Source organism: Phalaenopsis equestris, unplaced genomic scaffold (genome assembly GCF_001263595.1).
Source record: "Phalaenopsis equestris unplaced genomic scaffold, ASM126359v1 Scaffold001362, whole genome shotgun sequence".
Taxonomy (NCBI): Eukaryota; Viridiplantae; Streptophyta; class Magnoliopsida; order Asparagales; family Orchidaceae; genus Phalaenopsis; species Phalaenopsis equestris.
The window spans coordinates 36,011-60,091 of record NW_018165801.1 but is presented as its reverse complement, the minus strand read 5'-3'; the positions used below and the strand labels follow the sequence as shown (position 1 = coordinate 60,091).

The following is a 24,081-nucleotide window of genomic DNA, read 5'->3' as shown; positions in this document are numbered from 1 at the left end:
CCGCATCCCCATGCCGTCACTCGATTCCACAACAGACAGAGGCGAGTTTGTGTGAAACTCCACAATCTTTCTCATCATTTCTTCCAACGTTGTGAATCTCCACCTCCATGCATTGGATAAAAAATGTTCATCCATTTCTGATTTGATTTGGCTCACTTATCTCTCTAATTTCTTTGACTAACATTACTCAAAATAATTTTCAATCAAGGAGATGAAGCTGCATATTGTGATCCCGTCATTGGCTTCCCAAGTAATCTGAATCGCAACTGTATTGTGAAGTTGTAACTCGTGATACTGTGGCTTCCCAGATCACCTGAAGTGCAATTGTATCGACATGTTGTAAGCCTCGATCCCGTCTCTAGCTTTCCAAATTGTTCGAATCGTGGAACTTCTGTAAGAGATCCGTCATCGACTTCCCAACTAGCTCATGTCGTGTTGTATGGCATGTGTTGGTGGTCGCAATCTTATTTTTCGCTTGAATCACTCACTATTTGTGACTATATTGTGAAATTCTTTTACGAAGTAGGCGCGACCGAATTATGTACGCTGTGATCCCGATGTTGGCTTCGCATCAAGCTCTTACCACTACTATCTCGCAATCAATCCCGCCAAATTAATGTGATTGTATCACGATCGATCCCATCTTCGACTTTCCTGCTTCTTAGCTAGCTCTTACAGCGACTTTATTGTGATCCATCTTCGGCTTCCCAATGCACAACAAGCTCTTACCGCGACTTGTATCGCGATTGATCCCGTCTTCGACTTCCTCGCTAACCCTTATCACGATAGATCCTATTTTCGAATCTGATACCAATTTGTTAGAACCAGATGAGTTTTCCTCAAAAAATTAGGGCAACTAAATATTTTATTTCAAGCGATCTCTCCCAAACCCTAAACCTAACACATACAATTCGAGAGGTAAGCAATCTCTCCCAAACCCTAAACCAAACAACTACAATTCGAGAGGCATAAGACCTCTCCCAAATCCTAATCCTACAACTCAAAAAGACTTGGGCATACTGTATAAAAAATCATCTTAATCTATTAAAATTAAATGAAAATATGATACTCATTAGGATACAATAGAGAAAAAGGGCTGACCGCACTTAATGGGATAAGGGGTTTTAGTTGTTGCTAAAATTATTGTGAAACAACTACAAGCCGAGCTCTGCCTACAACCGCCTAATTATATAAAGCACTTGTGTATTCCTGAATAACTATATAAAGCTTCAAAACCTACATAATATGGTTATTATTATCATATATCATGATTTGAATATAAGTGCTTATGTATAACAGCTTGGTTTGGGATTCTAGATGCATTACCCGAGTTCTTGATAGCCACACAAAAGCCACCACTATGAAGATGGGAACGAAAAGGACCAACTTGTTTCAGATTTGCATAAGAAATCTCAAATAACTTCATTCCTGAGTATTGTTATAAAGCTTATATTCTAAGCGTTCTAGTCATGAACTATGTCCTAGGTTTCTATTTTACTTAGATATTATTAAAAATATGCTACTTTTATGAAATTTAATCTCTAAATCTATTAGTTATGCATGTGGATGATATTTGTTAATAAATATATAATTGCTCAAATATAAATACCACTTTTCTTTTAACAGTTTAAATGGATCAATTTAAAGGGGACAAAACATGTAATAACTCGTATTGAGAATCTTCCAACTAATATTGGGCTTCGACCTTTGATTTGACGCTATGATATTAATGATGAGGATAAAATTCACAGAGCAAATTTGGTTTAAAGGTCCCATCAATCAAGAGAGTATAATTCTCCCAAATCAAAAATGAATAATTTTGCATGGAGATTTAATTCACCTTCTAAATTTATATTCAAATGTTTTTTTATAGTTGAGCATGTGATACTGTTTAGTTATATTATTGATCTATGCACCAGTGATAAATTCTTATCTTTATGCTTAGCAATCTTGCAAAAGCAATTGCTAAGATAAAAAATGACGATGTATATCCCCCTGGTTTATAGGTTTATCACCTTGTTATTAGCTTTATCAGTTGCTACTATTACAGTGAAGAGAACAATCTATGCAATCAGAATTATAAAACACCAATTATATAGTAGAATGGGTGATAGCTGGCACGATTATAGCCAAATACCATACTTAAAAAAAAATTGTTCGACTTAATTCCTAATACAAGTCATAACGCAACATTATAAAAAAAATGCAAATAAATTGAAAAGCTTGTAATCATTGTTCAATTCATTCATGATGATGATGAAATACAAACTTTTATTTTGAATTTTTTAAATATTAGTTTATTTACATAATAAGTTTACCAGTCTCAAAATAAAGGTTAGTTTTGTCTCTATTTCTCAACAATGTCAGTCTGCTTTAAAAAAAAGATGAAAAATGACGACTATAAAACCATAAGTTCATGCAAGCAGTTAAAATTTGATCACCCAATTAAAGGTTTAGAGAGATTGCAATTATAAAATTAAAGATAAAAGCTACAATTTAAAAAATAATTGCACCAAAGAGACCTATGCAACAAAATCACTTCAGCTAATCAAATATAGGTGCCTAAAAAGAACTTTTGAGGCCATGGAGATAACACAAGGTTTGGCTTGAAATCTATGTTGGCATCACCCCATCAATTGGGGACAACTGCATGAGAAATAACCCGAATGCAATGCTAAAAATTATCAGCTGAACGATAATACGGAGGGAAAACTTACAGACCTTGTTTTGCAGCCTCAGGACATTCTCAGTCTCTACCAGCTCCTTGCAATATGCCTCTAACTTGCCTTTCTGCTCAATGAACAAGATGATCTTGTCCTCAGCTTCTCTAAGCTTTAGCATCATCTGTTCTTGATCACCAGCCAGATACTTCTGCTCTTTAAATAGAGCAATTTGATCTTCGCAGAGGATTTTCCAATTCTGTATTGTTCTACTTGTTATCAAGTACTCAATTTCTGCCTCTATCTTTTCCACTAGGAGGACTTCAAGTTCAGAATCCAATTCTTCTACATGCGTTTTAATAGGTAATACATGAGAACTTGCGCCTTCCATCTTCGGCAACTGGGTTTTGCTAAGTTGTGCTTCAAGCTCTCGCAGCTTTTGTTCCTTAGTTTCAATTACTGCTGATGCTTCCTCCAGCTTGGACTCCAGATTCTCAACCTTTTTCCTCATATCAACTACATAGGCTTCAAGTGTTTGAGTGTAAGTCGCCATTCCTTCAAACAGCATACCATTTTCATCGTTTTCTTTTCCAGTGGCAGCAATCTCTTCAATTTCTGTTTCAAAATAATTTTTCAAGAGCAAATCTGACTTCAAAATAACAATAACATGGCGTACAAGCTTTATTCAATAGTGATTATATTTCCACAAAAAGAGTTAGAGCTTATTATAAAAAATCAGCTGTTCAACCACTGCATCCTGATTCAAATAAGAATATTTATGCAAACCATGCAAAGTAAATCAAGAGCTAAAACAGTCATCCAAATTTAGATTCTAGAGAATAAAAAAACAACAAAAATAATCATTTTTATGGAAAACCTAATCACAAAGCAACTTAGAAACATTAAGGGTTTCAAAAAAATTTCATCACTGGTTTGAGAGATTGTCGCAATTGTAATTGAAGGAAACCATAACCTCAAAAAGCTTGATGCCAGTCTCCAATTGACTCAAGAAAATGCTACAGAAGTAACCAGAATTTTAAGTCTTTAAAATGATATTGGTATATCTATGGCTGACAACTAGAACACCAAAATCTTCATAAACAAGATTGGGGAACTAATTAGAGACCCCAAGTCCATTGTTTTAAAAGTTCAACATCAACATCAACTATATAGGGTCGGTTTTATGAATCCACATGTTCCAATCATTCTGGCTATATAATGTATTAAATCTATTTTTGCAATTATTTTAAACAATTTATATTCATATTAAATTAGACCCACACCTTTAATTTTATAATTCTCCAAAATTAATTTTATTTACTCGTCTAATGAGTGTTATTTCTAGCCTTCATTGTAAATGTTTAAGCCGCCTAAGTTTTTATGAAATTACTTTTCCATTAATAGATATCACGCCAACCACTCCTCTAATATAATCCCTAATTTCTCCATGCATCTATCTTAAATTTATCATTTACATCATATCAACCTTGGCCATAAGCAAAACTTTTTTGCTGCACAATACAAAATTTAAAAAATGAACTTCATCTGTAACAAAAGGGTGTATTGAGGTTTGGCTTTTGAATTGAAAAAATGATGAAAATATTCCCGACTAAGTGAAGGGAACTAAAGTAATCTCAAACTATAAAAAAGGCTAATATAGTCCTTAGACGACTTAAATAGAAACCAAAATGATCTCTACGGAAGACCATTTTAATTCCTATTTACAAAGCATGGAGACTATTCTAGTCCCTATTTAAATAGTATGGCGCCTAAGTTGGCTTTTTACATAATTTAGGACAATTTTGGCCCCTTCCAAATAGACAGGGAACTATTTAGTTCTTTTAAATTTTTTGAATTAAACAATAGTAACTCGAATATGCTTCATGATGCAAAATTAGGTTAAGATAATAGTAAGAAAGTTTTCTATGACGAAATTGCAAAAAAAAAAATTGGATTTTGTCATTTCCTTATCATGAAGATATGTGTAATGGTATTCCCTTAAACTGTAGAGACAGATCCTACGTGAACTTAGAATCTGAATAATTTAGAAAATTACTTAGCATGAGAAGTACCTTATTGCAATATGGGAGATATTATGAATGTGCCCTTTGATGCAAGAAGCTTCCAAATGAAAAAATTTACTACTATAGTCTAGGAACACTTAAATATAATTGGTAACTTGAACTATAAATATGATTTCTTGGAGTCTTTCAAAAAATTAACAGAGGAAATAAAAACATGTTTGCTATGCATAAGTTGTTGTAATCTAAATAGTTAATTTTTTCTTTTACTAAAGCAATATTTGTAAAATAGCAGAAAGGATCAAAACATCATAATTTGTCTAGAATATGGTTAATAAATAGCTTTGGCTAATAAGTCCACACTTTCTTCCTTGTGTTCAATCTTCTTGCAAAACTATAGTGCAATACTACCTACCAAAAACTACTAAGAATCCAGTTGCAGTAACACCCCTAATTCCGCCTCATTTTTAGCCGAACATCAATTGCACCAAAAGGATAAAAAATAGCACATGAGGTAAACAACAGCATACATAAGAAAAAGTGCAGTCTCCCAAAGGTGGGAAATGTATTCCCTTGCATGCAGATGGGTGAAGAGAAGTCAAAGAAAGAAATATCCTTCATGGCAATTTGATTGCTTCTAGTGTATAATAATTGATAAAAGAAGCAAGAACGTAGGAAGATGGATTACTGCATAAAGCATAAGGAAGAACTTAGCTTGGATCATGCTACTTCTAGCTAATTGTTATTTTGAAAAAAATGAAAAATACACAAATGATGATCAGGAGATGGAGCCTACTAAAAAATTCTTTATAAAAGACTATGCTAAAGCTAGGTTATTCTATTTAACCTCTTCCCTCTTCCCAAAAAAAAAAACCAATCTTTAAATAATTAATAGGACGATAATATAATTCTAAAAAGTTCTACCTTAAAGAGGAATCAATTAAAAGATATAATTCAAAACCATTCAATTTGTTCGAGATCAAGACTTCAGACTTTTCTTAGCTTCATGGGTCAAGTTCAATTAAAAGACCTTGCAATCACATTATTTTTAGCAAATACATCTCTTGAAACTCTATTAAAATAGAAAGAGAGGAGGGGGAGTAGGTGGGTACTGCAAATAATTGTCTAGTTTTGAGTAATTCAACCACGAACTTCACAAAATAAGGAATACTTTAAGCAGCTAAACACAGATAACCCCAAAAAAGAACTTCTAGAAAGCAAATAAATGATAAAAGAAAATAGAGATGACAATTTACAAAATTTAAAGCATAAAAATTTAAATGATATCAAACCAGCCAGAGATATTAATATTGACTACTATTATGATGTATATGTTCAAGTTAACCAGAGCCAATTCTAAATCAAAGCTTGTTAATTTAGCCAAACTCAAATATGCCTTTGAAACTAGGTGTATTTGCTCAAGATTAATTGATTTCATTACGAAATAGACTTACTATATGTTAATTTACAATAATTCCACCAAGTTTAATCATGAGGCATACCAATCAAGAATACATAAATAAAAAAGTATTGATCCGTACATCCACTTGTACACGTATACATAAGATGCATGTAGAAAATTACAAGATGAATCAAACCTATTTTGAGCAAGCCATAAATAACAACGAAATATCATTGAGAAAAAGTTTAAAGCTAAGCTCTTGGACTGTGATTCCAAGTAAATCATTTTCATGGTTGCGTCATTCAAAATTAAGTTATTATTCAATAAGTTTTGAGTTACAATATTATTATCAGCCCTTCTAAACACCGTGTATAAATAATCCATTAATTACAACAATAACTACAACAAACCTTTATCCCACTAAGTGGGTCGGCTACATGAATCCTTTTTCTCCATTGCATCTTATTGAGTGTCATATTTCTTTTTAATTCTGATAAATTAAGATCATTTTTTATACAATATGCCCAAATCTTTCTAGGTCAACCTTTGTCTTTCTTAACATAAGTCAAATCTAAAACATCCACTCTCCTAATCAGATCATCAGATGGTCGACATTTAATGTGACCAAACTAACTAAGACAACTTTCTCTAGTTTTGTTCGCCATTGGAGCTGCACCCACCCTATCACATATATCATCATTTCGCATTTTGTCTCTAAGCGTAAAGCCACTCATCCACCTAATCATTCCATCTCGGCAACACAACTTAATTTTAGGTTTCTCATTTAAAGGCCAACATTCTACGCCATAATAGATCATTGCAGGTCTCACCACCATCTTATAAAATTTACCTTTCAATCTAAGGCGGTATTTTTCTATCGCACAATAGGCCCGAAGCATTCCTCCACTTCAACCAACCAACTTGAATTCTACTAATAACATCCCCATCTATATCACTATCACTTTAAACAATAGACCTAATATATCTGAAGCATTCACATCTTTTAATAATTTGATCACCTATAGATACAACTCTGTTACTAGAGTTACTACTACTAAAATTACTTTCCATGTATTCAGTTTTAGTTCTACTCAAACGGATGCCTTTAGACTCCAATGTAGACCTCCATAATTCAAGTTTTTTTCTGAGTTTTCTCTCTAATCTTATCCACGAGAGTAATAAGCATACACCACAGTATATCCTCCTGTAAATGTCTAGTAAGAGCATCCATAACTAAAGCAAAAAGAGATACGCTTAAAGCCGACCCCTGAGTAATCCAACAGAAATAGAAAAATATTTGGTCACTCCTACTGTTCAAACACAAGTAACAACTAAAAGTACACATATCTTTAATGACTTGAATATAAGTCATATCAACGCATTTCTACTCAATAAATCTTCAAAGTATATCTCTTGGAACCTTATCGTAAGCTTTTTTTAAATAAATAAAAATCATATGTAAATTCTCTTCATTCTCTCTGAAGTCTCAATCAAACTTTTCAATAAATGTATAGCTTTCATAGTAGACCTGCCCGACATAAATCCAAATAAATTATGAGAAATCTTTGTAATATGTCATAACCTATGTTTAAGTACCCTCTCCCATAATTTTAATGTATGACACATCAAATTAGTTCCTCTATAATTTGCACATTCTTATGCATCCCCTTCTCAAAAAATGAGGCCAAATATCTTCCGTCACTCCTCAGGCATCATTTTAGTTTTTAAAATAATACTAAAGAGTTTATTAAGCCAAAAAACTCCTAAATCTCCTATATATTCCACCCTTCAATTGGGATGTCATCAGGTCCTAGAGACTTTCCACCCTTAGTTTTCTTTAAAGCCTCCTCAACTTCTTTTTTTACTAATGCAACAGTAAAAATGAAATATTTTATTATTATTATTAATGATATTAAGATCACTAAAGTCGATCGTATTTTCAGAAACTTAATTAAAAGGTTTATCAAAATAACTCACCCACTTATTTTGAATATCTTTTTCTAAAAAAAGCACTTTTTGATTTTTCATCTTTAATACACTTTACATGAGTGAAAGCTTTATTTTTATTTTCTCTTTGTTTGGCTAGTTTATGCATACATTTTTCACCATCGTTAGTATCTAATTTATTATAATGATCACTAAAAGCAGAATTTTTAGCGTGACATTTTGTTCTCTTAGACACCCTATGGGTCATTTTATATTTTCTCGGTTCTCTAAGTCTTTACATTTAAAACAATTTTATAACATAACTTCTTATTTTTTATCTTTTCGTGTACATTATTACTCCATCACTAACTATTTTTATTTATAGAATTTTTTTTTATTCTCCAATTACATCTTTTTTCACTTATTTAATAGTGTTCGTTACTTTATCCCACATAGATTTTTACTTCTGTATGAACATCCAAATCTTGAAATCTTGAAATTTACTCATAAAAAGAATTTTAGTAATCTTTTAGATGTCTCCATCTAATTCTACGACAATGAATTATAATATTATTTATTTTATAACTCTTTATCCTAAAATCTAGAACTAATAATCAATATTGAGTACTTAAATCCTCACTTGGAATGATCTTACAAACTTTACATTCTCGACGATCTCTTCTGCTCATAAGAAAATAATCAATTTGTGTTTTATTAGATCAATTTATTCATACGGACATCCGGGACTTGGGACCCGACAATCCACAGATTAATTTTAAAAAAAATAATAGCTAGAAAAATGTCCAAAAGTACCATCGTGGTGTTTCAAAAAATTTCAAGATAAAAGCCTATTCTAGGAGAAAATATAGATGCGAGCATAAAAATGATGGTGAACAAAACATCAAGAGTAACAAAGCTATCAATTGAGGATTAGTACAGACCTTTTTCTAGTGCTTCTTGAGCCTCTTGGAGGAAAATCATTGATTTAAAAAAAGGATCGACATCAGAACTTGATTGGAAATTCTCACTCCTCTTTTTCTCCGCCAACAGCTCAGCCTCCAAATCATCTCTAGATAGGTTTTCCGCCATCCCATTCTCTTTATAGTAACCTGAGCGAACCTCTTCTCCTTTGTGAGCCTCATCGCCATGTTCACCAAAATTCAAGGACCTTCCATTATGCTTTCCTTTACTGTCGCCAACACTGTCCCTCTGCGCAACTCCAACAACAGCGCTTCTCAAATCAGACTCCACGCTAGAAATAGAATTCTCCTTCTCATATCTAGCCAAATCTCCCTTAGTGTTTTTGCTAACATCAACTGTCCCATCTCTGCTCTGTTGAACTTTCTGAAAGCCAAGACGGGATGATCCTCTCCCACCAAAATTTTTCTGCCTCCCTCTCTCCTTGCCTGATGCAAGCATTTCATGCCTCAGCCGCGGAGCACTGGTAGCTGTAGATGATTTGCTACTGTGATCCTCACTGTTATCGGAATCCACTCCAATGGAAAATCCGCCACTTGCCAATCGCTCGAGTTCCAGGTCCAGGGATCCAGTACCAACTGGAGGAGAATTGATGTAGGCATTCCGTGACTCCAATGATGGTGCCGAATCTTCACCCTCTTCCTCAGCCTTACTCTTCAGCTTATTCTCCTCGTCACTCTTGGAAGGCTCGGTATTTGTCAGCCTGCGCTTCAGAATCTGAGCAGAATCAGCACTGCTACTTCCATCTTTTTTCAAATCCCTCTTTATCCTCCTCCATTTCCTCAGCCCACTCCCCTTTGTAACCACCGATTTCGATTCCACTACTGCTGTATCACTTGGAGAAGATTGACTCGAGTAGCAATTGAACTCTTTCGGTTCATCCAAAATAGATTCATCTACGACAGGCCTCGCCGGAGGAGACCCTACCGCCTCAACTGAAGATTCAAAAACGGAAAGTGCTGGATCAGTAAAGCAACTTTCAGAGGTACCAACACGCCTGTGCAGCTCTTCAGGAGCGACCTCGTCATAGGAATCCGCCCTAATTTCATCCAAAGGTAGTACCACATTAGCACTCTCCCATCCTTTCTTTCCATCCGCAGATTTGGATGTAGGGATTTCCTCCTCCGAATCCATCCCGCTCAATCAAGCGCGGAATACTTACGCTCCGGGATTCAGGAAAAGTGCCGGAGATGGATTGAGGAATGGCGGAATCGGAGTTGTTGGCATGAGATAGAACGACGAGTCCTAGGATTTGTGGAGATCGGATTGGGATCGAGGAGAACCCATTGCAGCTATTTCTTGCGAAATCAAACCCCGATTGCCCAAATAGAATTTATCGTTTTTAACGCTATAATTATTACGTGGGAGGAATTCAGAATAAGGAGAGATGGGACACACACACGTGGAGGTGTGCTAATTCGTCTATTTTTTTTAAAATATAAAACACAAATACTTATTAGATAAGTACAATAAAAAATAAAATATAATTAAAATTTAATATATAAAATTATCAATAAATTCTTTAAAAAAATGCACGTTATTTAATGAATTATAAGTTATCAAAATCTCATATTTATTATATATTTTTTTATAATAATTATTAAATTTAAATTTATTTTTAACAATGTGTGTCCACTTTAATATTATTTTTTTTGTTTTATTTTTTAGGTGAACACATGAAAAATTATTCCACATGGGTCGAATATATGTCTTGTACATGTCTGTTTTCAAGGCATGTAAGACAATGCATGACAAGTTATAATAGAGTGTTGGTGCACCAAAAATTAATGCATTAAAATATTTATATATTTAAATTAGTATATGGTATAAATTTTGGGTCATGTATTGAGATTATTCGTGACATGCTTCGTAAATACTTCTCTAAACTGTTATTTCTCTATTTCGTTGTTGGTTTTGAGTGACTTCTCATAGTAAAGTATAGCTTGGTATTTCGTGTTGGCCTCACTTTTAATCTACCCAAACCTATTCAACTTTCTAGCCTCACTTTTAGCTAAGCACATAATTCCTATTATATGACTCGGTGTGGTTAAGCACAATCCATTAAAGATATGTTGGGTCAAACACAACTAAAGAGAAAGAACGTGTTGCGACCATCGAAACTCCGTCTTTCTCTCCCTCTGTTTCGTTCAACTCCCGTCCGGTCCTACCCGAAGCCTGCATTTAACACATAACTCCTATGCATTTGCCTATGCATCACCTAAACTTTAACTAGAAGCAAAACTGTAACACATAATTCATGTGCCTTTACATAGGCAGCACCTGAACTTTAATTAGAAGCAACTGCTTACATGTGCAGCACCTGAACTTTAATTAGAAGCAACACTGTAGCACATAATTCTTGTGTATTTACATGGACAGAACTCGAAATTTAATTAGAAGCAACTATAATACAAATAATTCCTCTGCATTTACATATGCAGCACCTAAATTTTAATTAGAGGCAACACTGTAGCACATAATTCCTGCGCATTTACATGGGCAGCACCTGAACTAGAATTAGAAGCTACTGTAATACAAATAATTTCTCTGCATTTACATATGCAGCACCTAAACTTTAATTAGAAGCAACAATGTAGCACATAATTCATGTGCATGTACATAGGTAGCACCTAAACTTTAATTATAAGCGGTTGTAATACAAAATAATTCTTTTGCATTTACGTATGTAGCGTCTAAACTTTAATTAGAAGCAACACTGTAGCACCTAATTCCTATGCATTTACATATGCAACACCTAAACTTTAGAAGCAACACTGTAGAACCCAATTCCGACGTTTTTGCGTATGCAACACGTAAACTTCACATACATAAATACCAGTCAATTCTATTGAACCCAAAAGTCACGGCGGAATCAGACCCAAGGAATAGAGTGGGAGATTGAGACAAGATGGAAGCCGAAGAGGAGCATCTAACCTTTCTCTCATTAAATGTTCCCTTATTTATATGTATAAGAGACATACATATGTCCCCTTTATATACAAAGAACTTTAGGTGTAATAACTTCATTTCATACAATATACAAATGATAATGATCAAAAATAATATATATATATATATATATATTTAGAATGTGTTTATTGGTCGGTCATGATGACTCGAGATCCTTTGTTCATGTTTGTTCGTTTGGTGATGGAAGGACGAACTACAGGAGGAGGACATAGAGACCACTTAACTAAAACCATATGCGGATTTTCTTCATCCCTGAGTCATCCTCTTTCATTCGGTTGTTTGTGCAGTCGTTCTTCGCTCTATCTGATGTGGATTTGTGATGTGACTTTTTTATATGCTTAATTTTATATATTTTATATAGTCACAATGATATAGACGCAAGTATACGTATAGCTCAAGTAATATAGGACTTTCTGATAGTATACGTATATACGTATAGCTCAAGTAATATAGGACTTTCTGATTAAGCCCCGAATATCGATCCCACAAGGAAGCGAGGAAAGATGTCCTTAGCCAAATTTTAGTCAACAACTATTAGTCCTTAGTTTGGAATATCGATTAAAATCGTATTTTATCTAGCAACTACTTCTAAATGCGAATGATCTAGCAACTACTTCTAAATGCGAATGTTAAATGCAATAATAGTAACTATTCCTAAATGTAAATATTAATTCTAAAGATAACCCTTTTTGAATGAGTATGTTTGGAGAACTTTAAGATGTTAAAAACTATTATTCTTAATTAGTAAATTTGATAATGTAAAGGAATGAGATACATTAAATATTGTATGTGCTAAATATGAGCAATTTTAATTATCTACCTTGATTCAGTGTTATAGAAAATCATTGGTTAATCTTATGTTTAGTCCCTAAATCCGTGGCTATGCTAGGAGGATACTGGCTCTCACTCCAGAGCTCCCACTTCTCTTCCCCTGTAGGCTAACTCTTGCTTTAGTTTTTAAACACTAAGATTGAATTAGGGATTTTTAGTCTGTCACCCTAGAAATCTCTAATTTTACACCCAACAAAGTATATTTTCCTATTTATTTGCACTTAATCTCATGAACGAAATACTCCTTCATGAACTTAAATGTGATTCTCACTCTGTTGTATAATTCATACTCAATTTCCCGGATCATATGTTTCACAACATATTTTAACAATTCAATTTGTCAGATTGAAAATTAAATTAAAAGTGGAGTTGAAAAATCATCACAATTTATAATTAAAACTTCTTCTAGCATGCATCCGAATATCCTAAACATGAATCCTACTCGTTGCTAAAGATAAGTAAAAGGAAAATAATGGCATAATTTTCTCATGCCACTATGTCCAAAAAAAGAAGAAAGAGTAAGAGAAACACATCATAAAGCATGAAGACAACACAACGAAAAACTTCATTAAATCAAAGCAAATTCACTTAATAAGTGTTTATAAAATCATAAGATAATGAAGAACACATTACTTAGTTTTTTTTCTCTTGAAAAAAATATGAAAATCTCTCCCATAAAGTCTCTCGCTGATCCATGCAATGCTAGAACAATCCTTTACATATTCTCTCAAAATCCTCTCACCAATCTCTCCAAAAAGGTAGAACTCTACATTTATACTCCTATTCTAAGATCTCTAAATATTATTCACATTTTCTCACTCACACACACCACACACACACCTTTTTTTGACATAAAATCACTCTATTATAGTGTAGGGACGGATTTCCCAAGAGATTCCTCAAGCAACCCTCCAAAAAGCGTCTAAATACATTGAATCTTCTAGAAATTCGCCCAACAGCACCTCCAAACCGTCCCGGGCGTTGTCGGCACCGTTTTGGGAGTTGTCGGCGCCATTTTGTGCGCTATCGGCACCGTTTCAGTGTCATTTTCTGCTCTCTAGCGGTGTGGCGTTGTCGGCGCCCACGCTACGTAGCTCCATCGTTCTGTTTTGTTTAGCTCTGTTTTAGCTCTATTTTACCCCGTTTCAGTTGTGTTACGTTCCTAACAGATAGACCTACAAAATAAGCATAAAAATAACCTTTTTTTATTGTGTAATTTCTTTCAAAAATGTGTGAGAATTTTAAATGAGATTAAGCATAGAAAGACATATCGAAACGTGTCAGGACAAAATTTTCTTTCTTGCTTGTTTTTGCTCCAAATTGCATCGCTTTTGCTTTTTTTCTCCAAAACTCCATTTTCTGTACTTGAAACCAAAAATATACAAAATACCTTCCTTTAAATTGCAATATCATTGAAAATCACCAAATATAGGTATTAAAAACATATGAAAAATTGAACATTTTTTAAGCGTATAAAAATCCCCCAAACTTAACTGTTACTTGTCCTTAAGTAACCCTTTTACTACATAAAAATATGACTTAGGATAGAGATTAATTTATAAACTTATATACTTTAGTTTAATAAATAACGTACTAAAGTTTAAGAAAAACCTTTAATAACTGAAATTCAAACTTTAACTCTAAGAGTACTTAGCAATAAAATTTAAGATTTCTGAATCTCTATTCATTTCAAGAAGAATTGCAATTTGTCATATCAATGAATTGAAGAAGAATTGCAATTTGTCATATCAATGATACTTAGAACATTCATATGAAAAAGAACTTCATAAAAACTTTGCTAGTAATGTTACTAATGCTTTAATACAAGTTTAGAAAATATAATAAAGTCTTTTCTTTAAGTTGATTCAAGTGAAGCCAATTTTTGGTTAAGCAACTTCTCAAGCTTCTCCTAACTCATTTTTCTTTTCTTTTTCTCTTTTTTTTTCTTTTTATTTATTTATTTTTAAGCGAGGATTACTATATCTGGATAGTCTTTAATAATTTTGAACTTCACTATCCTCTTCTTAAGCTCAATTAAGCTTCTTAAGCTCAAAACTCCTTACCTTTCTTCACTTTATAAATTCATATTAGTTTATGATTTTTCATAAAGTTTTATTCTTTTCTTTTCACATGAAACTCCAAAATTCTTAATACTTCAAAAAAATAATTTCCTTTACTTTTAAATAGAAAAACATAATCTTATCTCTTCATATCAAATATCTTTAACTTTAGAATTAATCTTCATTATTAAAAACTTTTACCTAAATTTACCATAATATTTACAAACATAAATATAGTCATTTAAATTAATTTTAAAAATATAGTTAATTGAGGATAAATAAAATTTAGTTTACTTCTTTTTAAAAAAAAAAATTTCTTTTCCCCCAAACTTGTATTTTTAAATATTTTACACTTAATTCCATAAAATGTAGCAGGAAGAAAAAGTAAAAGTTGAATCTGCTGACTACCACAACATCCTATCAAATTTATATATATTCATAATCAGGATAGGATGACTGCAGAAGAAAGTAAATCTAGCCTTAAACATGCTTGGAATAATATTAAACTAAAAGAAAGTACATTAACTTTAAAATTTATTTTTCTTCCTACCACCAAACTTGATTTTACAAAAAATATAAGTAGGAAGAAAAATAGTTTAGAAATTCTATTTACCACAAATGTATATTAGAAAGTAAATCAAAATTAAACATGCCAAAATTAAATTAACTAAACAAAAGTCTAACTAGCATAACATGTGTCAGCATTGGAATATATAAATATTCTTCAAGTCTTATAAAATTGTAACACAAACACAAATAAATAAATAAGATAAATGAGATCAATTCTTCCTCCATCTCATTGCATTTTACTAGCTTAATTCCAATTTCTAACAGAATCACTACACAGATATATAGGGTATTTATAAATGATTTTATAGATTCTAATCTCAAAGATAAGATTATCCGTGATATATTGGTTCTCGAGCACCAACCCCAGGTATCACCATGTCCCATTAATTAAGCACATCTAATAGTTATAAGGACATTGTATTATCTTCCACATGTTACTCATCAAATAGATTCGCGGCTTCTATCAAATGAAAAAAAAAGTCAGAGAAAGGAAGTAACAAATTGAGATGGAACTGTCATTGTTAGAATTCATGATGTCTCTTATAAAACTCAAGTCTGGGTGAGACCCGAGTTGTAGTGGACTCGTCAATCCAACTACTATAAGAGAACATACAAGTCTAACCATAATAAGAGGTTAAGAAATCACCTCCCTCATGACACAAAAAAAGCAAATTAAACTAATAACAATCCAAATATCTACCAATCATCAATCAAACTGATCAATCCACATTAAAGAAAACACAATACAACACTAACAATCATAACTCTCAAGCACATTAAATCAAAATACACTGATAACCATGGGTTGCCTCCCATAAAGCGCTTGGTTTAACGTTGCTACCCCGACAAGTGATTCTACCTGGATCAAAATTTCAATTAAGTAATCCTTGATCAGTCGCCCAATCTTTTCCAGATTTAAGAATTCCTACAAAGTCGTTAAATTAAAATTTTTCTTTCAGCTCCTCCTTTTTAGATTGATTCATATCCTTGCTCCTCATATTTTCTTCTATATCCAATATTCTTCTAGTAATTTTCTCAATTTTCATATTAATATCATCCTTGAAATTTATAAGAAATAGATCTTTATATGATACTTCATGATCTACCAAATTTTGGATCGAATTGTCTCTAGATAATTTAGATTCCAAATCAAATTCTTCTAGGTTACTCTTGTCTCAAAAGTTATCTTCTAATTCTTCCCATTGGTACTGAGTAAATAGTGAAGGTTGTCTTTCTATATATCTTTCTAATTCCTCAGGAAATTCTTCCATTGGTCTTTCAATATCCTTATCCTCATCTCTCAACTCAAAGTTCTTTTGAAACATATTCTTAAATTCTCTTCTAAATATTAGTTCGATAACTTTATATTGCTCATCATTCATCTCTTTAAAATTTATCTCAGGATCACTAGGTAAAATCTCTGGGGGTAACTGTTAATTACATTAATAATCTGCCCCAACATCAGAATCTCATTAATTTTTTTTGTATACCACAGAATATGCCATTCAGTGACTTTAAATAACTCTTTCATAAGAGATGTTTTACTAATTTTATCATTCAATTCAGGTTCATCTTATTATTGATGTGATTATTGAGTCGAATATGAAGATATAAAGACTAGTGGTGTAGATGAATTCTCTAAATAGGTAGGCTTTAAAATTATATGGGGTATATTCATTTTAAGTTCATGAGATTTTTCAACAGATGGAATTAAAAGTTTACTATTTTCGATAACATCCATCATTTCACACCTCTTCTGAACATACATACAGTCTTCTTTAAACAACATTTTAAACTCATCATGAAAGTCCATTTTGATCTCATCTGCTAACTTACTTTCAAAACTTTTTTAGAAATTGTCTTTATTTAGATAATTAATTTCATCCAACCAAAAATAATCATTATCTTTTCTCTCAGTTGGATACTTCATAGCCTTTAAAACATCAAAAGTGACTTCTTTGTCATTAATATTCATAGTCAACTTTCATTTTTGCACTTATATCATAGCTTGTCCAGTAACAAGAAAAGGTCTCCCCAAACTAATGGGATATTCTTTATCTTCCTCCATATCTAATACAATAAAATTCATAGGAAAGATAAATTTATCCACTTTAACAAGCACGTCTTCTATAACCCCTTTTGGATAAATGATAAATCGATCAGCTAACTGAAGGGTTATAGTATTGGGAGAAATATCGGCTAAACCTAACCTTTTAAATATAGATAGAGGCATTACATTAATGCTCGATCATAAATCACATAAAGTTTTACCACATAATCTTTCTCCAAATACACAAGGAATTGTTAAGCTAGATGGATCTTTAAATTTCTTAGGAAGCTTTTTCTGAAATATAGAGCTGCACTCCTCACTTAATGCAACTGCCTTGTAATCCCCAAATTTACTTTTCTTATTTAATATCTCCTTCATAAAGTTTTCATAACTTGGCATCTGTTTCAAAACTTTAGCGAAAGGGATATTTATCATTAACTTCTTAAGTATGTCCATGAACTTTTAAAATTGTTTATCCAATTCATGTTGTCTAAGTTTTTGAGGAAATGGAGGTGGTGGTCTTTCTAAATTGAATTTAGTTGGAGATATTATTTTTTCCAATTACTTAGAAACATGTTCTTCGGGTCTTTTATTTTTCTTTGTTTCTCTCACAACTCCTTTCTCTTTTCTGACCATATCCTCTATCTTTTCTAACCATATCCTCTATCTCTCTTCCACTTCTTAATTGGACAACTTCTATTTGTTCATTATTGTTCTCTTTAGGGTTGATCTCAGTGTTACTAGGAATTGTTCCTTTGGGTTTATTGCTAAGTGAATTAGCAATTTGCCCTATGTTTCTAATCGCAGCATTTTGACTTTGCAATTGGTTTGCCATTTGCAATACCACTTCTTCTATAGACCTCTTCTTATCCTCAAATTGTTGATCATTGTTAGAGTTTGGTGGATATGAAGGTCTATAGTTTGTGTTCCCCTGATTATTCTAACTTCCATTAGGATTTACATGATTATTTTTCTATTGTTGGTTTCCACTCCAAGTAGTGTGATTACAGTTAAAATCAGGATGGTTCTTCTAACCTGGGTTGTAAAAGTTAGAATAGGAGTTGTTTATTAAAGTCTCATATGATAAGTTAGAATCAATCATATGCTCTAATGAACTTTCCTCACTTACTGGAGTAAATTGAGGCTGGTTCATTCCAAATTGGTCCAACTTCCTTGATATTGCAGCAACCTGAGATGCATGAACTGCAATCACATATGTATCATGAACATTTTTTACATTTTTAGGATTTACCCTTATAGAGGGCCAATGAAATTCATTTGTAGTCATTTCTTCAATTAACGCATATGCTTCATTAAATAGTTTTGACATTAATGATCCACCAACAACAACGTCAATTATAAACCTAAGGGGTTCTACTAACCTATTGTAAAAAGTTTAAATGATTAACCAACTGGGCATAACATGGTGTATATACTTTCTTAGGTGTTCCTTAAATCTTTCCTAGGCTTCATATATTGATTCCCCTTCATACTGACAAAATCAGATAATATCGTTTCTAAGTTTAGTAGTCCTTGAAGGTGGAAAATACTTAGTTAGGAATTTTTGAGTTAACTCCTCCCAATTTTTAATAGAGCCAGGTGCTAATGAGTATAACCACATTTTAGTCTTATCCCTTAGTGAGAAAGGAAAAAGCCTTAGTCTAACAACATCGTCTGACATGCCGTTATAACGAAATGTAGCATAAAGTTCTAGAAAACTGGATAAGTGTATACTTGAGTGAATTTCATCTGTCGTAAGATTTATATAATATCTCAAAGATTTATGATGATTTTCCAAGTTATTATTTTGAATGTTTTCCATTTCCATGTCTGTTTCTTCAAGTTCTTTCTATTTTTTGATTTTTTTTTTTCTAACACAAGATCATAAGACACAAGTCTTATAGATCATTTATTTCATATGTGCAACAAAACAAACAAAACATAAACAATTAAATAAATAAAATAAAAACCATATTCAACACAACAAAATATTTTCACAAACACCTTGTTTTTTACACAAATAGTTTTTTCACAACATTTTTTCATACAAAAAACACTTTTCACACAAAAATACTTTTTATGACACTACAGTTTTCCAAGTTTAAGCCTAATTACATCAACTAAAATTCTCATAAATTTCTTACCAAAGCTTCCCGACAACGGCGCCAAAAACTTGATCTGACTTTTTTATATGCTTAATTTTATATATTCTATATAGTCACAATGATATAAACACAAATATACATATCACTCAAGTAATATAGGACTTTATGATTAAGTGCCAGTGCCAAATATCAATCCCACGAGGAAGCAAGGAAAGATGTCCTTAGTCAAATTTCACTCTACTACTATTAGTCCTTAGTTTGGAATATCGATTAAAATGGTATTTTATCTAGCGACTACTCCCAAATGCGAATGTTAAATGCAAGAATAGTAACTATTCCTAAATGTTAATATTAATTATAAAGATAACCCTATTTGGATGAGTTGGTTTGGAGAACTTTAAGATGTTAAAAACTACTATTATTATGTAGTGAATTTGATAATGTGAAGGAATGAGATACCAACTTTAATTATTGTATGTGCCAAAAAGGAGCATTTTTAATTCTCTACCCTGATTCAGTATTATAGAAAATCATTGGCTAATCTTAGGTTTAGTCCCTAAATTTGTGGCTAGACTAGGAGGATACTGGCTACTCTAGAGCTCCCACTTCCCTTCCCATGAAGGCTAAATCTCGCTTTAGTTTTTAAACACTAAGATCAAATTGAAGATTTTTTGTCTGTCACCCTAGAAATCTCCAATTCTACACCTAACAAAGTATATTTTCTTATTTATTTACACTTAATCCCATGAACGAAATACTCCTTCATGGACTTAAATGTGATTATCACTCTATTGTATAACTCATACCCCATTTCCCGGATCACATGTTTCACAACATATTTTAACAATTCAATTTGTGAGATTGAAAAGTAAATTAAGGGTGGAGTTGAAAAACCATCACAATTTATAATTAAAAATTTTTCTAGCATGCATCCCAATATTCTAAACATGAATCCTACTCATCGCAAAAGAAAAGTAAAAGGAACATAACAACATAATCTTCTCATGCCACTATTTCCAAAAAAAAAAGAAAGAGTAAGAGACACACATCACAAAGCACGAAAAAAACACAATGAAAAACTTCATGAAATCAAAGCAAATCTACTAGATAAGTGTTTAAAAAATATAAGTGTTTGATAAGTGTTTAAAAAATCATAAGATAATGAAGAATACATTACTTAGTTTGTTCCCATTGAAAGAAAGATGAAAATCTCTCCCATAAAGTCTCTCGTTGATCCATGCAATGCTAGAGCAATCCCTTACATATTCTCTCAAAATCCTCTCACCAATCTCTCCAAAAAGGTAGAACTCTACATTTCTACTCCTATTCTAAGATCTCTAAACATTATTCACATTTTCTCACTCACACACACCACACACACACCTTTTTTTGACATAAAATCACTCTATTATAGTGTAGGGACGAATTTCCCAAGAGATGCTAAATACATTGAATCTTCTAGAAATTTGCCCAACACCACCTCCAAACCATCCCGGGCGCTGTCGGTACCGTTTTGGGCGCTGTCGACGCCATTTTGGCATCATTTTCTTCTCTCTGGCGCTCTCGATGCTGGCTCTGGTGCTGTTGGCGCCCACCCTACGTAGCTCCACCATTTTGCTTGGTTTGGCTCTGTTTTAGCTCTATTTCGCCCCGTTTCAGTTGCATTGCGTTCCCCGTTTCAGTTGCACTATTTCGCCCCGTTTCAGTTGCATTGCGTTCCTAACAGATAGAACTACAAAATAAGCATAAAAATAACCTTTATTTATATTATAATTTCTTTCAAAAATGTGTGAGAAGTGTAAATGAGATTAAGCATAGAAAGACATATCGAAATGTGTCAGGACAAAATTTTCTTTCTTGCTTGTTTTTGCTCCAAATTGCATCGCTTTTTTTTATTTTTTCTCCAAAACTCCATTTTATGTACCTCAAACCAAAAATATACAAAATACCTTCATTTAAAGTGCAATATCATTGAAGATCATCAAATATAGGCATTAAAAACATATGAAAATTTGAACATTTTTTAGGCGTATCAATTTGTCCTTCATTTAGTAGAGTGTGTATTGACATTTTGTTTTGCTGTGTGTGTTGGTCGACTCGTAGACCAAATGAAATGACTCATTAGAGCTTTGGATACCTTCTTGCTTGACTTGACATTAGCTTTTACTCTGATAAACTAAATCAACATTTGATTGAAGTAAATATGATTTGATTGTGGGTCCCACTTTATTTGCCACATATTTGAGACTTTCTTTAAAATTCGTACAGTTTAGAATCTTGTTATACTTCTTTAGTTTCCTAGTTTTCTTGCTTTTTTGAAAATGACAGATGCGATAACAATAAGAAAATTAAATGCAGCACTACATTCTACATTAATTTCAATTACAATATAATTAGTTTTTAATAATTAAACTTCCTAGTTTATTGTGTGTTGTCATTCTATAAATAGGTCATTACATTTTTCCTCTGTTCAGTGCTTTCTTCAATCCTGTTTGAGGTGCCCTAATGGCGAGTGGTAGGAAGGTCCAGTGTGACAATCCATCTAATGACATTCTGATGAAGGTTTTCAGACTTTTGGTTGAGAAAATCCATCCTTCAAGCATTCCCCAAAAAATGTGATTGTCTAGAGGGTGGAACGTTCGATGATCGAGGGAAAAATCATGAGGGCAGCGAGCTTGCCAATAAAGGGCGAGTGAAACAACTTGCCTTCAAGAAGAGGCCTTCAGGCGCACACGAGGATGATGATGAGGATGGATTGTCCAGTGAAGTTATAACGATTTGTTAGAAGTTGGACAAGGGTCCAACCACTTCTCCTACCAAATAATTGAGGATAAATATTCCTGCTAACTTCTGAGGGTATGCCACCACGGGAGAAGGGTGTGCCCGGTCCTTCTCAGATCAAAGGGATCAGGGTTGTGGTTGCTCTACCTATGTCTGGTGAGAGTTTCTCGTCTTTTCTCTGGTATGAGGTTGATCGAATCCTTGGTATAAGAAGTTATTTATTTGATTTATTAGATTAGAGTAACAATGCACTTTTCCTGACCTGGTCTTCTTTTTCATGTAGCTAACTCGATTTGCATTTCTAATTCGCTAGAGTCCATTGATGGTCAAGCCCTGACCCATCAGAAGATCACAGAGAACCCACTAATGATTGAGGAGAGAGAGTTGACTGAATTTTTAGTTTGTTTCTTGGATTAGACGCCAGACTTCTTTGGTTGTAAAGTCGAAGCTCGTAAGGAAGCTAATAATCTGAGAGAGGTAAACATAAAGAAGCTAAAGGTGCAGCTTGACGCCCTCTTTGAAAAAATTTTAGCAGAGTTTCTCAATATTAAAGTTAAGGTGGCGAACTGTCATACCGAAACTAACACTGCTCAAATAAAGGCTATGAATCTACAGATGGACTTGGTTGATTAAAGGGAGGCACGCTCAATTTCTTAATTATAAGCCAAATCTGACAGTGTTGGTAGGTTTAAGTTAGCGGGTCGAGTCTTATATAAGGAATTATTGAAGAAAGGGTTGGTTTTGTTACAGGCAATTGATGAGCCTATTGTAAAATTTTTCTTATTTGAAAATATGTTTCTATTCCCTATGTTTCATATTTCTTATTTAAGTAATTATTTTAATTTTTTTATTCTTGTGATATGACACAAAGTTTGTATCCCCAATGTAAGGGCAATAGCACTGTAACTTTTTTTGAAGCCTATAAATAGAGTTGAAGTTACCTCATAACTTCACTTTTTCCCTTCCTTACCATTTGGTCATTTCTTCTCCTTTCGTCCTCCCGCTAAGCGCTCATATCACTTCCAAATACTTGCCACAGATGTTTGGAATAGTGTCGGCAACAGAGCTCTCTGTGTTGTTTTTTGATGAGGTTTTGAGGCTTTAAAGGATATATGTCGATGAGGACGATGTAATCTTGGAGGCACCTCACGGGAGCTATTATCTCATGTGTTCTCCTTCATGGTTGATCAAGAAAGCTACATAAGTTGTACCTCAAAAAGGAAAATATAACTGATCAATTTGAGGAAAGAGGTAAAAAATTAGAAGCATAGTTATCAACAAAGGACTAGGAGATTCTCACTCGTTCATCTGACAAACTGTATAGGTGACAAAGATTTCTTCTCATATGTGAGGTCTAGCATCGTCCGTAGAGGAGATGAGTCTTTCTCTCATGTGCATACTTGCAAGGACATATTTAATAAGGTTTTTAATCCAAGTAAGTATTGTTAGATTACTCGAGAGTTGTGGACTGCATCTTATGTTGAGGAGTTAAAGCGATTGATCAACAAAGTGGCTAAGGCTTCTATGAAGGAGTCGAGGGGAAAGAAATCGATGAAGGAAGTGGGGAAGGAAACTTTGAAAAAAAAAACAAGGTTTGTACTTTCTTATTTATACTTCTGAAACAACTATCGTTATTTGACGGGTTTTAACTGGTGGGTTAACTTTAATTGAGAAAAAAACTTCCCTTCTAAAAGATGACTTAAGAGGAGGTGGTACCGCTACTCCTT

General features: G+C 33.1%; 1 protein-coding gene across 1 annotated transcript; it reads right to left on the bottom strand.

Moving 5' to 3' along the window:
• Positions 1-2,461: 2,461 nt before the first annotated feature.
• LOC110034154 (WPP domain-interacting protein 1-like) lies at positions 2,462-10,323 on the bottom strand. The gene is made up of 2 exons (XM_020738442.1): positions 8,951-10,323; positions 2,462-3,275 (listed from the first exon to the last, which is right to left on the bottom strand). Exons 1-2 carry the CDS (start codon positions 10,119-10,121, stop codon positions 2,614-2,616), a joined length of 1,833 nt encoding a protein of 610 aa, XP_020594101.1. The 5' UTR covers positions 10,122-10,323; the 3' UTR covers positions 2,462-2,613.
• Positions 10,324-24,081: the final 13,758 nt, after the last annotated feature.

Coding starts and splice junctions, on each gene's coding strand:
- LOC110034154 (XM_020738442.1), bottom strand. CDS start 10,121: ATGGATTCGGAGGAGGAAATCCCTACATCCAAATCTGCGGATGGAAAG. Junction 3,276..8,950: donor TCAAGAAGCACTAGAAAAAG/GTCTGTACTAAT, acceptor ATTTTGAAACAG/AAATTGAAGAGATTGCTGCC.